This window comes from Phocoena phocoena, chromosome 14 (assembly GCF_963924675.1).
Source record: "Phocoena phocoena chromosome 14, mPhoPho1.1, whole genome shotgun sequence".
In the NCBI taxonomy this organism is placed as follows: Eukaryota; Metazoa; Chordata; class Mammalia; order Artiodactyla; family Phocoenidae; genus Phocoena; species Phocoena phocoena.
The window spans coordinates 32,115,638-32,134,053 of NC_089232.1; the positions used below are offsets into that span (position 1 = coordinate 32,115,638).

Below are 18,416 nucleotides of genomic sequence, written 5' to 3' on the forward strand. Positions count from 1 at the left end.
TATAACTGACATACAGTAAGTTGTATGTGTAAAGTGTATAATTCGATAAGTTTTGACATAGGTATACAATCATGGGGTGATACCACAATAAAGATGGTGAACACATCCACCACCCTCAGAAGTTTCCATGTGCCCCTTTGTAATCTCTTCCTCCTGCCCTGCCCCACACCATGCGACCACTGATCTGCTCTCTGTTGTTGTAGACTGGTTTGCACTCTCTAGAATTTTATGCAAATGGAATCATATAGTAAGTATTTTTTTTTTTTGGTCTGGCTTTTTTTACTGAGCATAATTATTTTAAGATTCATCCATAATTATTTTGAGGTTTATACATAGTCTATTTCTTTTTACTGCTGACTATTATTCATTGTATGAAAACCACAGTTTTATCCATTCATGTGTTGATGAACATTTGAGTTGTTCACAGTTTCTGGCTCTTAAAAATAGAGCAGTTATAAACATTTATGTACAAGTCTGTGCCAGGACATAGATTTTATTTTTTTTCCCTTGGGTAAACACCTAGGAGTAGAACAGCTAGGTCATGTGGTTAGTGTATATTTAATGTTTTGAGAGACTGTCAGAACTGTTTTCCAAAGTGATTGTACCATTTTGCATTTCCACCAACAATGTATGAGAGCCCCTCCTTCAAATAGAAATATCTCTTAATGAAAATGAAGACCAAGGAGAGGATTAAACAATTGATTCAGAAGAGGTGCCTATGGGCCAACATGAGCTCTTTGAAAAACAGTGAAAAGTGAAAGAAATGAAACCACTTTTTGATGTTGCTTAAATGTGTCTGGTTTAAGCATCTAATTTCCAAATGGTAAACATGCCACCTACAAGTACCTTCCTTTGTGCTCACTTACCCAATTTTATTACGAACAACGGGAAACAACAGAGTAGGAATAATACAATTGCTTCTGAAATGACAATGTAAGGCGCTAATGACAATCTCCTTCCATTTCTGGAGGAAAAGAACTTTAAATGTAGAGCAGTTGGCAGGTTGCACACTTAATTCCAATTAGTTCCTTCCTGGAGTATTTGCTTACATAAAACACTGTGAGCTATTCAAGCCTGAGGCCAACAGTGTGGGACCAGAGGAAAATTGTGCTTAGACAAGACGATGCATTTCCTAAAGAGGCGCTGAACTAGGCAGGGCCAATCTAACAATGGATCAATTTTCCTAATTACACAGAGGCTCATCTGCAAAAACATTTAATTAGGAACTTTAAAAAAGAGTCTGTATTGGAAGGGAAGCAGAATTATTTAAATGCAGGTAATGTCAAAGGTGCTATAAAGGCTCTCCACAGAGCAGGTGACTTCCTACATATTTTAGAACAGGAACTGTAAGTACAGTGCCGTAAGCGCCATGCTCAACGGCAACCATATGCTTGACCTGGGTATTGGGATAATGGGGAGTGGTGGAGAGTATGGTAAACTGGAAAGAGTACATGCTTCTTTTAAAGGGAAGTTATTCAGTCTCTAATAATCATTATCTTGCAATATATACAGGCCCAATGTTACTAGATCTGATTTTTCAATACAAGACAAAAATCTGAATTTTTAGGTGCAATCAGACTTTTAAATGTTAGCAATAATTTTTTTTTTTTAATTGCAGTGTGAGTCAAAAAGAACATATGTGCAGACCAGACAGGGCTTGTTGGCTGCCAGCTTATAACCTCTGGCAGTGGAGGAGTTTGGGGATGGCTCTCTCTCCAAATAGTTTCACTCATGACACTGATTGAAATCCTTATTTTTAGGGCAGACGCTTACCTCCTCTTCGCATTAAGATTTCCTGTTAAAATGCAAAATAGTTCCAAGTATTCTTTTTTCTTTAGCCATTAAACAAATAATCAGCCATTAATATCTTAGCTGAAGTTGAATTAAGTCTTTAGAAACTTAAAGTTATAAAGGAGACCCAAAAAGGGTTTCTCTGTATAGCACGTGGTTACAGATGGCCATTCTGCTGTTGCTCACGTAATTCTGGGGGTGGAAAGTTGAGAGCATCTACTCCATTGTCGGAAAGATTTAGTTGTAAAAGTTGCGTGTGTTAAGCCAAAACCCGCCTCCTTGAATTCCTCCCCAATCTCTCCATGGTGGTCTCCTGAAGCTATTTGTAGTAAGCCTAATTATTCCTTTCTGCATGGGAATTCTCCAAATATCCTTGTGAGTGTCTCAATTCTTTGTCTAAATCTCTGTGGTCACTCTGGTCCTTCCTCATCCCACAAGCATCTCATTAGCACCTCTTTGAGCAGATCTCTGCTATAGTGCTTCATGCGTGGTTTTGTAATTTGTCTGAACATATGACTATCTCCTAGAGCAGACTGTGAGTTTCATGGGGGGTTGGGACCAAGCACGCATGTTGGTACTCACATCTTTTCATATTGCTTGGTACATAGTAGACATTAAGAAGTGATGGAAAGAAAGAAGGAAGGGAGGGAAGAAGGAAGGAAGGAAGGAAGCAAGGGAGGAAAGAATCAGTGACTGGAGTCTTGGAAGCTTGACTATCCTGTGTTCTCCTGTAAATGGACCTTGAAAGCTTGTTTGGAGGTTGTAGCAGGGGAGCACAGCTACTTGTACATCCTTGACTGAAGAATGGACCCTATTGAGGAAGGTCATCCTCTTCCACTGAGCATGCAGCTTTAGGAGGGATACACATGGGAGGGAAGAAGGGGACACCTGCCTAGCCAGCCAGATCAGCTGAATCAACCCTGGCTATCAATGGGGTGACAGATGTTGCAGCTGGGCTGCCCTCACATCCTGAATGAATTATTAATATGGTTTCTAGTTCCATCACCACTACTACTAGGAACATGCCTTTGTCAATGCCATTTTTAAAATATGGGACTTGGAACCATGGTCTGAACTTGGAATAGTGGAGCATGGTATTAGCTCTCTTGCCCTGGACACTGGATGGCTACTGATGCACTCTAAGATTGCATCAGCTGTTTTTTTGTCAGAGGCATTCTTGTTGGCTCTCAAGATATCTATGCTTCTCCTCGCTTTTTCTTTTTCTTTGCACGAACTGTTACTAAGTCAGGTTTCTCTAAACCTGCTTGTACGTGAAACTGACGATTTGCAAGTTCAGCATTTTATATGTGTCCCATTAAATTTCACCCTATTATTTGCAGCCCAACACAGAAAGATCTGTGTTGGATCTCAGTTTTACTGTCCACCCAGTGCATTATCTCACTGCCTCTCTCAGAGCTCTGTTTGCTGTCAGAACCATGGCTGTTGCTGAGTTGTTGGTGAGAGCCAGCTGAGATCCCTGTCTCGGGAGAATGCAGTCATCAGCATAGCGTGTCTTAAGTGGACAGGCCAGGGTGGGGCTCCACAGCAGGGGCTGCTCTGGGGGCCAGGGAAGGGAAGGAATTCAGAGAGTGAGGGGAGGAAGCAGAGAGGAAAGGTTTTTGATGAAAGCAAGTTCTACCTTCTTCACAGATCTGTCTAGGGCTTGGTCTCAGCATTATACTTTACAAACATGAACAATATTTCCTTGTTCACGTTCTCCTCCAGTAGGTATTGAGTTAATGAATCATTTTGCAGACACTCTGAACTCTACCAAGGCTTCCCCAATTTTCTTTCAGTAGAGAAACATACAGGCACGTTTTTCTCATCTAGGTGTGATATTATCCACATCACAATTCTCATATTGACCTTCAATCCTTATTAAAATGATACTGACGATAATAATGTCACCTTGCTTTGTTGTAACAGTTTATGCTTTTTAAAGCACTTTCACATAAATCCCTGGCCCTGGCTCCTTGCAGTGACCTAATGAAAATCACACAGGGGGTATGCTTAGGTCTACTTGACAGGAGTTCACAGCCCTGGACAATGAAATGGCCTCCAATGTTTCATGAAAGCCACGCTTACTCCAGGGAATGATCAGCGACAGACCTTTAAGGGAATCCTTGGAAGAACTTTTGGTGTAAGGATATCTTGTGAAAGTTTTATTTTCTTCTTAGTAAACTTATTCTCTAATCTACATGTTTTAATCCTACTGATTCTAATTCAAGAGAGGTGGGAGCTTGCTTTTTCAAAACCTAGGCTAGGTCCCATCACTGTGTCTTGTATTAATTTTTTTATAAGAAATAAAGGAAATGGAAGGGATGGATTGGGAGTCTGGGGTTAGCAGATGCAAACTAGTATGTATAGAATGGATATAGAACAAGGTCCTACTGTATAGCACAGGGAACTATATTCAATATTGTGTGATAAACCATAATGGAAAAGAATATAAAAAAGAATGTATATATGTAGTTATAACTGAATCACTTTTCTGTACAGCAGAAATTAACACAACATTGTAAATCAACTACATGTCAGTTAGAAAAAAGAAATAAAATAAATAGAATTGGATAGTTTACTCTGATACAGGAAACTATTGTTTGTCCATAAAATATGGGATATTGCACATAAGCCAGAGATTTAAAAAATATTTAAAGAAAGATTCCTTGGATTGGATTTACCAGAGATTTGTCTATTTTATTGGTTCTACCAAAGAAACAGCTCCTGGGATAATTAAGCAGTGGAATTGTTTTAATTTGTTTAAGTTTATTAATGCTTTTTAATATTTTTTCTTATATTTTCCTTAGCTTTAAAAATATCTTTTAGTTAATTATTTTTCTTTTCCATTACATAAGAAACATACTGAAAACTACGAATTTGCTAGGATCAGATCTTGTGGACCCTGGTATTTCTGTGCCGTATTCATTACGTTTACATATGTGGTCTTTTTATTGTCTTGAACACCTCAGTGGGAAGTAAAGGAGATTTTGGTTTACTAATCTTTGATTCAAGAATTATTTAAGAAGATACTCAATCCGAGTGATCGAGATTTGGTGGGCTTTGGGGGCCTTGTTCTGCCTTTGGCTATTTCTAATTCTGCTTCATTTAAAATAGTTCAAAGTTCTGATAACTTCTTGAGATTAGGTGAAAGTAGTTCATAAGGGTCGAATGAGCAAAAATCGGTACATTGTTTGTTTAAGGGATGTATGAATCAAGACATTTGGTCAACGTTTATTGACCACCTATTAAGTACCACAGACTCTGTTAGGCAATAGGAAGTGGAGAGAAATAAGATTCCTTCTCTGTCCCCAAGAACCCTACAGGAGGGGAACTGATTATGCTAGTGAATTAACAGAAGCTGTATTCATTGTCTTTAGATGTTCTGATTCAGTACAAGGTTGCAAAACATCCAGTAGGATTGCTAAACTGCAAGTCCGGGGTTTTTCTTCATGAATGAGATAACCGCACGATTAAGGAACTCCCCTGTTTTCTAATTGTTTTAAAGTAAAGGAATTATAAAAATTGTGGAGACAGATTTACCTTGAAGCTAATGAACCCTAGTTAAGCCTCCTGGCACTGGGCTCATGTGGTCATACGCTTTTGTAAATTTGCAAAGGTGAGATTTTTCAATTCCTTTTCTTAAGAATGTTCTCCTGGACCTGTCTTTGTGGCAACCACATTTGTTCCTGCCGTCTGTGTTACCAGGTAGCAGTGTATTTAAAGGTCAAGAGATAAGCTTTGTTGATTGCTTTTCTTCAGGAAATTTACACGTCTCTGAATAGTCAGTCTCCAAGTACTGCTGACAACTTTAAATGTCTACACATATACTTAGTGTTTCGTTGTTGACACACACTATTCACTACATCTAACTCCTTGAAAAGTGTTTCAACTATTCTAAAATAGAGCCAAGAAGCTGGAATGGAATCCTCAAGGAATTACCTCATTTATACCAATAAAATATGCCATAAAGAATAAAACTGCAGTGTTTGAAAAAGCTTGAAAGTTCTTCCTCACTACTTATGGGGTTGCATGATATATTTTCTAGGACAAATTAATAATTGGCATTTGGGGGCTTCCCTGGTGGCGCAGTGGTTGGGGGTCCGCCTGCCGATGCAGGGGACGCGGGTTCGTGCCCCGGTCCGGGAAGATCCCACATGCCGCGGACCGGCTGGGCCCGTGAGCCATGGCCACTGAGCCTGCGCGTCCGGAGCCTGCGCTCCGCGACGGGAGAGGCCACGGCGGTGGGAGGCCCGCGTACCACAAAAAAAAAAAAAAAATAATTGGCACTTGGTATTTTAAGAGACTAGAAAGGCGATGTTAACAGTGAACTCTCAACGGTGAAATACTACAGGTCCTGGAGCACAGGAACTCATGGAGAGAAAGTTTATCCTTTCTGTATCACCAGCACTTACCACAGCGCCTGGCATTCAGTAGGTGCCTAACAGTACTTTTTAAATAAGAGTGATGGGAAACCTGTCAGGAATTATACAAAGAGAGCCAGAATGGTTGAAATTTTAGGCAGTCCATTATAATACAAAACAACGGTAAGAACGTGATTTTGATCAGTTAGAGAAAATACTGTGACTCAGAGAAGGCTGACTCTTTGTCTGAGTAGAGGCTTGCTGTATTAATGATAAAATCATAATGGCCTTTTACTGGGATAATTGGCGTAGCCTATCAACATTTTGTGAGGAATTGTGGATTAAGCAATTATGATCAACCTATTAACTACGGAGAGAGGTTCAGCACTGATTAAATAATTAAAAATACCAGCATTTCAGAGGTGGCCTATGATCACTGTGATGGCTGCCATGAGGATGTAGGGTTAGACTTCGCTTGTATCCAGAGAGGGGTATTGATGGTGATGTGTGGGAATCCAGTATTTCTGTAATACTCCCAAATTAGTTCCCGTGAAAGGAGAGAATTCAGACAGGCTTTTCCAAACTTTCAAACAACTGGCATGTTGATCCCTTCTTCCCTTTTTTCCCTAGAAGCAAATTTATTCAGCAGTTTCTACTCCTCTTTTCCGCCCTCCCCTCTCCTGCCCCACCTCCCTTCTTCTCTACTGATGAAGTAAACACGTGACCTGAATTCAAACTCTCATTATTTGTGTGACAGCGATTAGCATTTAATGTCAGTTTACCTCCTGCACATATGGTGGATGGTTCAGCTGCTAGAATTTCGATGCAGGACTTCTTCAAAATCTAGGAGGAGAGGAAATCAAAAAAGTCAAAGCACAGCTTATTTTGTTAAAACAGAAAAGTGGGGTTTGCTTTTAGCTACCAAGATAGGAAGGCTCAGGGACATTATGTTGTCGTGGGTGGGTAAGTGGAGGATAACATTTTTACTAGCATCGTTAATGCCAAGCAGTTAATGAGCCAGCACTGTGCTAGATGCTTCTGGGTATCCCCAAAAATCCATAGGAATTATTCATTCATTTGATCTTTAGGCAGATATTTATTGAGTCTATGATACACCAGTCCTAGTTATAGAGAGGCTTAACATCTAGTTGAGGAAATGGGACCTACACTTGAAAAGAAAAATAACAATGGCCCAGCCTACGTGGTAGGTGCCAGGGTGAAGCGGCAGACGGTAGGAGCTACAGAGTTCATGGGGGAAATCACTCACTGAGGGCTGCTACATGGGGAAGGGCTTCCTGGAAGAGGTGGGTGCTGAGGGTAGGACTCAGTCAAGTGGGGAGGAGTAAGTTAGGGGAAGGTTAAGGTCCAAGCAGGGAGTGGCATTTGCAAAGATGAGAAACTAGAAATACATAGACCTCTTTAGCTGGAACAAAGGAGCTTGAACAGTAGAAAAACAAGTGATAATAGATAAGCTGGAGAAGTAGGATGGAGATGGCCAGCTCTCTAGAGGAGATGCATACTCAGATTACTCAGAGTTCCCTTCTAGTTAGAGAAGTGGAAATATTGCGGGAGAGGGAGGGCTTTGAAGGCTACTTGTTGTGCCTTGCTCTTTAGGAGGACCTTACTTACATGGAAATGTAGTCTTCCCCCCAAGTGAGTCTTGTAGGGTTGAGTGGAGAGTCTGGAGGACCCCATGACCGCACAGGGAATTAATAATGAAGCCTTCTTCTGGCAAAAGCAGGGTACCTGACTGGTAGGGTTCAAGCTTTTCTCCACCATTTATGAATGCCGTCTCTTATTGCATAATGATTCTAAAATTTCGACCAAGCATTTTAAACAAGTATAGGACACTGAGTTGATTTACCAAGCAAAGGCAGTATCTTTATTTGGGCTTTACTTAATTTGGAAATTGAGATGGTTCAGAGGCCTGAAGGAAACTCTCTATTTATGAAAGGGGCATTTGTTAAAGGAATTAAGAGCGAAGTAAAATGTAAAGTCCATAAAAGAACACAGCATCTTTTAGCATTGGGAAACACCCATTTACTTCTATGGATGTATTGACTTGTATATGCTTCTTTGTTCCAGCTTAAGTGACACACACACCACAAGATACAATCAAATAAAATACAATAAATTCAACAGGGGAGGAAATGGATTAAAGGGAAAATAAGGGGAAGATGAAGTAAGGAGTGAGAATAGCATAGAAAAATACATTTTTTGATTATGTATTATTAAGAGCTTATTTCCTTGCTAGGAGTGGCTCATGGATTTAGTTCTAAGCTTTCTAGTAGCAAATGAGAAGGGCAGACAATGTTTATGAGATTCTCAATCTGAAGAATGAAAACAAACCAGTTTCTCAGAAGAGATAATATTTACCCATTCCAGAGGGAAATCTGGGCGTCCTCATAGAGAAGCATTGTGAAAGGAAGTGAACAACATGCTTCAGAAAATTGTTCTCTGATGTACAGATGACAGAACATTCAAATGCAGTCATTGAAAGAGGCTCCCTCACAGCCATGTGTCTTAGGTAATTCTCTACACCTGAGAGTAATAAGAAGCAGCACGGTCCTCCCTGTCTTCAGGAGGATTGGTCCAGGACCCCCGCGGACAGCAAAATCAGAGGATGCCCAAGTCCCTTATATAAAATGGTGGAGTATTTGCATATAACCTGCACACATTCTTCCATATACTTTAAATGATCTCCAGACTGCTTATCATACATAATACAATGGAAATGCTAATGTAAATATTTACCAGCACGAAGCAAATTCAAGTTCTGCCTTTTGGAACTTTCTGGATTTTTTTCCCCCCAATATTTTTGATCCCCAGTTGGTTGAATCTGAGGATGTGGAACCCACGGATACAGAGGGTGGGCTGTATTTCTTGACAATTCTAAAATCCAGATTTCCAGCTGACAATTTTTTCCTGACATTCTTTCGGACTCTTTTACAATTTAAAGGCATTTTCGTATTTTGATTCCTCTATCTGTTTTCAGCTTCTACCTCATTCCACAGTCAAAGCAATTTGTTCCTTTTTTGTCAGTGTTTGCCTTATTTCTTCTCCCTCTGGCTTAGCCAGTCACCGAACATCTCAAACATAGGTGCAGCCTCAGTTCTCCCTGGTCCCCGAGGACCTGGCATCACCTCTGAGCCCTTCACTGACATTCTGACTGGGGATCAGGGACCCCAAGGATGTATCCTGGACATCCATGTTTCGCTTCTGGCTTTTCCATCCTGCCTTTCCGGTGGTCAATCCGGTCCTTTAGACGCAGCAGCATCCTAGGACCGGGGCTTGCCAAGATCTTCATCCAGATCCTTGCCAGTGACTCATACCCCAGATAACAACTGCCCTATCTGAGCTGTGATGACAGTCCACTCCCCTCTTCCCCCAGTTTGCTGCCATTGGGCTCTTCCTGGCTGAAGGGCCACCTTAGCTACTGGTTGCCATAACTCAGAGAGGCAGGCACGTCCTTCAGCATGTCTTCAGGCATAAATCTCTTAATAGGCCACATTGGGAGATCCAGAATTAACCCATATGGAGAACTTTATTAAATAGTGACATTAGAACGACACAAAGCTTTTTTTATGTTTTAAATAAAATTCCTCTGTCTCCTTTTATAAATCACTTTATCATCTACAACTAAAGATTTCAACAGTCCGAGAATGAAAATTGGGCTATGGCATCTATCCTGTCTCCATTCCCCGAACTCCATCAAAACACATAAATGAAATCTTCACCCATGTTAAGTTCCTGACTTTGAAGCAACATTTTTTTTTTTTTTAAAGTGACTCAGCCCTTGCAGTTGTTCTTTTGGGAGGTCACCACTCTTTTTATTTTTTTAATTTATTTTATTGATTTATTTATTTTGGGCTGCGTTGGGTCTTTGTTGCTGCACACGGGTTTTCTCTAGTTGCGGTGAGCAGGGGCTACTCTTCGCTGTTGCGAGCGGGGCCTACTGTTTGTTGCGGTGCGCGGGCTTCTCATTGCGGTGGCTTCTCTTGTTGCGGAGCACGGGCTCTAGGTGCGCGGGCTTCAGTAGTTGTGGCTCGCGGACTCCAGAGCACAGGCTCAGTAGTTGTGGCGCATGGGCCCAGTTGCTCCGCGGCATGTGGGGTCCTCCCGGGCCAGGGCTTGAACCCATGTCCCCTGCACTGGCAGGCGGATTCTTAACCACTGAGCCACCAGGGAAGCCCGTGAAGCAACATTTTTGAACCAACCCTAACACTTAACCAGGGGTGAGTAAAGGAAACACCCGTGAATCTTTGACCACAAAGACACACTTACAGGTTTTGTCATAATAAACACATGCTGTATTATTCTCTCAAAGTGTCTGCAATTAGCTGATAAATCTAAGGAGTGTATAAAGGGCCAAAAAATTTCAGCCAAGGGCTGTGATTCAATCCAGTAAAAACACAGCTTTCCCAATCTTAACTTAAAACATCTGGAAGGGATGCATTGCAGCCAATGGAGTAAAATTTATCAGTGAGGGGCATGGGCAGGACTTGTCTGGGACTGTGGCTTCTATGAGTTAGAAATGTCTGGTTTCAAAAGGTAGGAAGTCACAATGGCATGGGGTGGATGTGGGGGGTTCCTTTGGTTATTAGCAGCCCAGACTGTAATCAGTCTGTCCGAACTTCAGCAGACAGCAGATCAGCCTAGGGACCGGACCCATGGGGGTGGGGAGGCAGAGGATCCCTCCCCGACCTGGGCACTGGTAGCCATGGAGGAGGTAGAGACACAGCACTGGGAGATGGATGAAGGGAAATCACTAGACCGAGAGGAAAGAATTCACACAGGGTTGGGGCGACGTCAGAGGTGATAGTCTAACTGACCTCTGATGGAGACTGGCTAAGACTACCACATGCCTCAAGCATGATCCAACGTGAGGAGTTGGGTCCTGGTCTTGCCCCTGGTCCTGTACTTACCTGACCTGTGGTCCTTGACAAGTCCTTTAACTAGTCTGAACCCCAATTCTGGGAAACAGTTTAACATACTGATAATTTAGTATTAAACTAAACTGGAGTCGAATTGCTTGAGTCAACTCACTCATGAGCACTGTGACCTTGGGCAAGTTCCATAACCTCTCTGAGTCTCTGTTTCCTCATCTGTAATAGTGGGATAAGAACAGCGCCGACTGCATGAGGTTGATCAGTTGGGAAGATTAAATGAGATAATACAGGCAGACTCCATAGCACAGGGCCTGGAAGTCCTCAAATAATGGTAGATTTAATCTTAAGAACCTGGGCTCTGGAGACAGAAAAAATAGATTTGGGCTTTAAATAGATTTATGTCCAAATACAAGCCCTATCACTTACTGGACATGAGGATTTGGGTAAGTTATTAAACTTCTGAATCTCAGTTTCTTTTTCTGTAAAATGAGAGCAAGAAAAACACCTCAAAGGGCTGTCTGGTGGTAAAATGAGTAATAGACATGAATGCAGAGATATTTAGTTTGTAAAATCAATAGAACTTAGGTGGTAAAATTCATATTGGATTAGAGAGTGAGGAAAAGAGTGAGATTAAGGAAAACTGACAAGGTTTTTGTTTTATAGACAGAACCAGACAGATGTGATTGGTCAACAAATAGTATTTAACAACCTTGGGCCATCAGCCAAAAGCGCCCTTCATGAAAACAAGGCACCAAGAAATGTGCTCAGAACCACCTTAGTAGTAAAGCACTTAGTAGGATGTCTGACACATATTCGGTTCTCAAACAATGGTAGCTGTGACTGTTACCGCTGTTATTACTGCCACTACTGCTATCACTCTCGGGCAGAGATGGTTAGCTCAAATCTGCTTCTATCCTATCACCCACCACAGGCCTCTTGCTAAGTCCTATTTGCTGAAAATGCCTGAAAGATGGCTAATAATATTTTCCTGCTACCTTTTGGGCAGATTTCAAAAAGAAGATATATGGGTAAGCATGTTTGAAACCTGCAAAGAACTCTATTATAAGTACATGTGTTGTTACTGGTAGTGACACTCCTGCACACCTCATGAGAGGGTTGGGGGAGTAAAAGAGGCAGCAGATGTAAAAGAACTTTGCCAAGTAATAAGGGCTGCTTAATAGACTTAAAGTGAAATCGGACTTTCCTGGTGGCACAGTGGATAAGAATCCGCCTGCCAGTGCAGGGGACGCCGGTTCAAGCCCTGGTCCGGGAAGATCCCACATGCCATAGAGCAACTAAGCCCGCGTACCACAACTACTGAAGCCAGCGCACCTAGACCCCGTGCTCCACAACAAGAGAAGCCACCGCAATGAGAAGCCCGCGCACAGCAACGAAGAGTAGCCCCAGCTCGCCGCAACTAGAGAAAGCCTGCGCGCAGCAACGAAGACCCGACGCAGCCAAAAATCAATAAATAAATTTATTAAAAAGAAAAAGTGAAATCCATTGTGAACCAGTCCAGGTTGTATATAAAACTTTATATATATATATTTTTGATTCTAAAAATCTAAAGTCCTTTTTCATAAAGTTCAGAGTTTATGCAGAGATTTCTCAAGAATACTTAAAGATTGTGAATGTTTGCATAGAGCTGTTATGAATCCCTCCCTTACCATAAGCATACCTAATTTTTTCCCCCCTAACTGCTCTGCCTCCTTCCCTAATAAAGTATCAGTCTTTATTTACTTGGCCACTTCCTGCTGGAAGACTTTTTGTGTGTTAATACAAGACCAGTTTCCTTTATCCATTCATAGTATAGGGTCCTTTTCCTTCCACATATCTAGACAGCACGTTTCTTAGTGTCCTACTTGTTGTGAAGGGTACACTCTGCTTCAAAGATGTCTGGAGCTTGAAGTAGGCTGGTCCACAGTTGGTTAACTATCTATTGCCCAATTACATCTCTCTAGTTCTCTAAGATGAAAACCTAGGAGTTTTCCTTAACCTCACTCTCCCAGTCACCCTCCAAATCCAGTATGGATTTTGTGATCTAAGTCTACCAATGAAATATTTCTGTATTAATTCACATTTTAGTATAAATTGCTAAGAGGACTTACTGTGGTTTATAATTATATATTTATCTTTTTGATTGTTTGGTCATTGTCTATCTTCCTCAGACTATAATCTCTATAAAGGCAAGGAGATTTGTTTTTATCCACCACTGTACCCACAAGGCCGAATCTAGCACATAGTAGGCACTAAATAAATACTTATTGAATAAATAAATGGCACACTTTCTGCATGGCTTCATTAACTGACATTTTAGTATATTATGTATCAGTCTTTCTTTTTCCCTGTAAATATAATCCTTTATTATATTAATCTTTCCTGGTCTTTTAAATTAAATTAAATTTTAAATCTTTTAAGTTAATCTTTTATAGCCTTTTGAATACAAGGCTATGTTCAGCATTTTGTAACATCTCCCTCTTCTTATTAAGTCTTTGGGGACTGCCTTCCCAGGAGGCCTACTTCAACACCTCCATCTTTTTAAATGGCTTATCTTTTTAAACAATAATGTTGTAGATGTATCATGTTTCCATGTCTAAGGTCTAGATGGGCCTGCTGTGTAAAAGGCCTTGACCCCTTTATTTGGGAAAAATGTAAAAGTATATGTTTGGGGGGTGGGGCGCAGGGTCCCAGCTACACTAATATAGCTGATGGCAGAATGCACATTGGGTAAGCCCGGAGGCTATTGCTTTTAGAAAAGGCCAGGAAGCTTGGGACCCAAAACTGGCTCATCCATGCCTTCAGGACTGCCAACGTTGCCCCCATGAGTTTTGAAACTATTTGATCTCTAATAAAATTTGAAAAAAAAAAAAAGATAGTCACCTTTCCTAAGTAAAATGCACTCTGCACTTAAAATCAATAGACACATCTATTATTAACTATGGACATTATAGTAGATTCACGTCCAGTTCTACAGAATCTGAATTTAAAATAAAAATTTACTATCACACACACATCTTTCTGGGATTCATATATGATTTTATGTTACAGTCGTACATTATGCCAAATAAATATTCCAACATACAAGAAAGACATTCTTAAGAAGTTACTGAATTTTAGATAATAAAGCCCATCCTCAAAACATACAAGAATTTTTGTCTGGAGGGGGGCACCCAGCTCACTTAAATAAATGCTACTCTTCTCTCAGTTAGTTTCACACTCAACGAGAGTCTGGTGTGAAGAAGCACAGGACAAACAAGGTTCTGAAACCGAGGAAATTCATTTTTATTCCGTGAAACCACTTTCCTCTCCTGTTTTCAGAAGGAAAGCTCAGATAACTGTGAATTCCGAGACGTGGTTTATTTAGTAAGAGAAGCTTGCTGATCTGCTGAATACTGGCAAAGTCAGTGGCCCTCCTTGGGAGCTAAACCCTGCAGCGTTTCACTGGGTTTTGTTCTAAATTCTGCTATTGCTTTTACAATGAGTCTTAACAGATTCCTAGATATAGGAGAAGGAGCTGGAGGAGCTATTGCTTTTACAATGAGTCTTAACAGATTCCTAGATATAGGAGAAGGAGCTGGAGGGGTGTGGGGTGACCTGAGGATTAACTGAACATGCCCCTCTGCAATCTTTGTAGCCTATTCAAGCAATGGGATTTTTAAGATTACATTTGGACTATTTCATAAGCCAAAGAGAAAAAATAGCTTAGTTGAAATGCCTGGCCCGAATGCCTGCAAAGTCTGAGTCTAATTAAAGACTGCTGAGGCAAACGATTTTTTAAAAAGATTTTCTGCCCACTACAGAAACTACAATTGATTCTATTTATGTTTCCAGGCCTGCTAATGTGAATGGGGCACAAAATGCCATCTTTTATAGATATGGTCCTGGAAAAGAGGGTGGGGGAAGGACTAACGGGATTTTACAAGAAACGGAGCCACAAAACTGCCCACTTGTGGTGCAGTGCAGGTCCGAACACTCTGCAGTCCTCTGCCCCGCTTTACAAAGAACACATATGCACAGCCCGGCATATAAATGCACTGGACACCACGGGGAATACGACAAAGGGGGCGGTCTCTGTGACTGCACAAGTCATCATCTGACCGGGAGGAAAGGCACATGCCAAACAAGTGATGCCAACAATTAGTGCCACTGGAGTTCAAGGCAGGGAGAGTTCGAGGTGTAGGAGAGACCAGGGCAGGCTCCTCAGAGAAGACAGGACAGGAGCATAGCCTTGAAGTTGAGACAGAACTCGAGAAGGCATTCAGATGGGACAAAGGAGGAGAGAGTGGTTTCTTCCGATCACGAATAAGGATGGTTTCTTCCAACCCCAAATAAGGCCGATTAAGAGAAGGGCTGTTGCTGAAACGGGCCTTCCCCTCTGCTAGCCCTGGAAAGAGAGTTGGTTCAGTAAAGTCAGGTACTTTCCAGGACTATAGGAATGTGATTCAGATTTTGATTTGAGGAAAACCCTTAGCAGCTCCTCGTGGGGTCTTGGAAGAGTAGATGGGAGGGAAGCAAGGAAGATGGGCTTTGCCTTTTGTCAAAGCTTCACCAGGGCTGGATCAGGGGCTCCATTTCTTTCACCTTCCCATGATTCACCTTCCCATGAGTGGAAGGGAGAAATCAGCACAGGACATGGTTTTCATAAATAAAATAAATATATATACACCATGGAATAGATTCATTCTTCAGTTTCAGTAATTTTAAAGCTTCCTTGATAACAGGATGTTTGTGCCAAAACTTGCAAGAAATCCTTGCAAATATAGTCATGTTTGCCCAATACTTGTTTATTGTTGATCAAACATGTAGAAAGCTCTAGGCGCTGACTCACCCTCGCATTAATAGGAAGCCCTACGCAGGCTTAAATATTTATTGTAGGGAAATGCTCCTAGATGGAGATGGCTTGGTGCCAGCGACTGGGTTCTCCTTCTCAGAGACAGTGTGCCTGGTTCCAGGTACCGCCCTGGATTGCACAAGAAGTGGGGACAGCTGGGAGGAGTTGGCATCATGGTAACCAGGCCTAGTGTTGGGATTCAAAGCTGCAGACCCATTTCAGTGTTATCCAAACCCAGCTTTCACGTAGGTTCCCATTTCACTGCCTGCAGCACTTTTGAAAAGGCAAACAAAGACCCAGGAGCCTCACTGGACCTTTGCTTCATATTTTCACTTGAGGGCTGGCGCTACACTCACCAGTTGTGGTCAATGGAAATCCCCCGAGGAAGCCACAATAAGGAAAGGCAAAGGAATAGTTTCTTCCTTTACAGTTTTACTGGCTTAAAGGGCTCCAATCTTCCAACCATCCAAATTTTGTCTTATTTTATCAACCAAATTCTGCAAAAACAAGAAGGAATTCTGTCCTCCGAGGTAGAGTCCTGAGTGAGTGTGGAAGGGAAGACGTTCCTTTCAGCCTGTGTCAAGTTGCCAGCTTCTCATGATGATGGAATTTCATCCATTGAGCAGAAACTGAGATTTTTCAGAGGCACTCTCCACCCAACAGTAAACGGCAAAGAGCTCTCCTGCCCACCACCCATGGTGCACTCAGATCAGAGAACCCACCTGGGTTCTGGTCTTGCCTTTGCTATAACTGTGTGAACTGTGTCAAGTCATTTCACGTTTTTGGTCTTCAGGGTCCCCTTCTCTGAAATGGAGCTGCTTCCTGGCCTACCCACATCATTCACTAGAGCACTATGGTCACCTTGTCATGGACCTTAGAGACAGAGCTGAGTCTATTCTGGATCACTGCCCACTGCTGTGTAGTCTTGGCCAAGTTAGCTAATCTCTCTGTCCTTAGAGTATGTGCTTCTCTAGAAGGAGTAATAATATCTACATTAAATGGTGGTGGTGAGAATTTGATGAGATGACTATGTAAAGTGATTTTCATAGGGTCTAGCACCTAAGAATTCACTAAATGATGACTTTTCTTATTTTTACCTTCCTAAGGAAATAGAGGTGGGAGAAAGCCTCGGCTCTGGAGTCATGGAACTGGGTTCCAACCCTGATCTCCCCATTAGAGCTGTTTGCTCTTGTGCAGGGTATCTGAGCCTCAGTTTCTTCATCTGTAAAATGGGAATATTTCCCTCCTAGGGCTGTTGTGATTTTTAACTAGGATAATATTAAATGGGAAAAAGGAACAATGGTTGGCCCCCAAATAAGTTATCTACAGGCATTGATTTCTTTCTGCCTTTATCCTATGTCCCACTGATGGGAGGTTAAAATGGAAAACAAGTGAAGGCACTTTGAAAAATAACATGTTATGCAAATCTGAAACATAAGTACTTCCTCCTTAAAGTAGAGAGGATTGAGGAACAGTAAAAAGACCAAAACATAGGAATCAGATTGAGGAAGCAGAGAATCTGGGGACTTGATGTATCCATGCCTTGAATAATCAGCTTCTGATAATCCAATGGTGATTTTCCACTTCCTCAGACATTTACAGCCCAGTATTGTGGAAACAGCAGGCTCTCTGGACCCAGACTTCCCTCCTCCACCATTATGAGTGGGCAGACTTGGGGCAGTTTATCTAACTGCCTGCACCTCAGTTTCCTCACCTGTAAAATGGGGATAATAAGGCCCTCTTCAGAGAGTGGTTGTGGAAATGCTTAACAGAGGAGCTGGTAAAAAGAAGATGCTCAGTAAATCATAGTAATGTTTCTTCTTCTTCACAGGCCTCATGACTACTTGTCCCGAGTGTTTATTTATTCATTATCCAAAGGGGAGCTGGATAAAGCGCCATGATCTCTAGATTCCCTGAGAGTCCTGATTGCAAGCATGATTGTTCCATTGTCAGACTTTGTATGTGGCTATGTTTGCCCACTGCCCTTACAGTAAAATAGCCATAGTTTTCAAGGCCCCTCATGATTTAGCCATTGCTTACTGCTTCCTTCATTTTCTGTCATTTTCCGCCCAAGCCCTACTCTTCTTTCATTCTGTTATATACCATCTTAGGGTTCTGGTCTGACAAGAATGTTGTATCCATGCTCTTTCGATGAACAACTCTATTTCACCTTCAGCTTATCTCTGCACAGGAGCCTGAGTTCTTTTCCAACCACTTTACTCTTAATCTCAGTCATATGTTACTTCTTATATACCACGTGTCACATAATTATACATATTTATTTATTGACTTGTTTATACGTGTCCCTCCCACCAGACTATAAGCTCCACCAGGATAGGGTGTCTACCTCCTCACTTATAACCAAATGGTCAGAGTCTACCATAAAACGCTTTCAATGAGTATTAGAGGAATGAATAATATTAGCCCCTGCATCTTGATTGGGGATTTAAAAATAAGGTCACTATTAAGAGGTACAACTACCGTGTAAAAAATAAATAAGCTGCAAGGATATATTGTACAGCACAGGAAATATAGCAAATAATT

The 18,416-nt window shown here is 41.5% G+C and overlaps 1 protein-coding gene across 1 annotated transcript in view; it reads right to left on the reverse strand.

Moving 5' to 3' along the window:
• The window catches only part of ANTXR1 (ANTXR cell adhesion molecule 1), a 240,802-nt gene that overhangs the window by 153,762 nt on the left and 68,624 nt on the right, over positions 1-18,416 (reverse strand). The window contains exon 9 of the mRNA XM_065890773.1: positions 6,935-6,995. Coding sequence (XP_065746845.1) covers positions 6,935-6,995 — 61 coding nt within the window. The remainder of the gene's footprint in view (positions 1-6,934; positions 6,996-18,416) is intronic.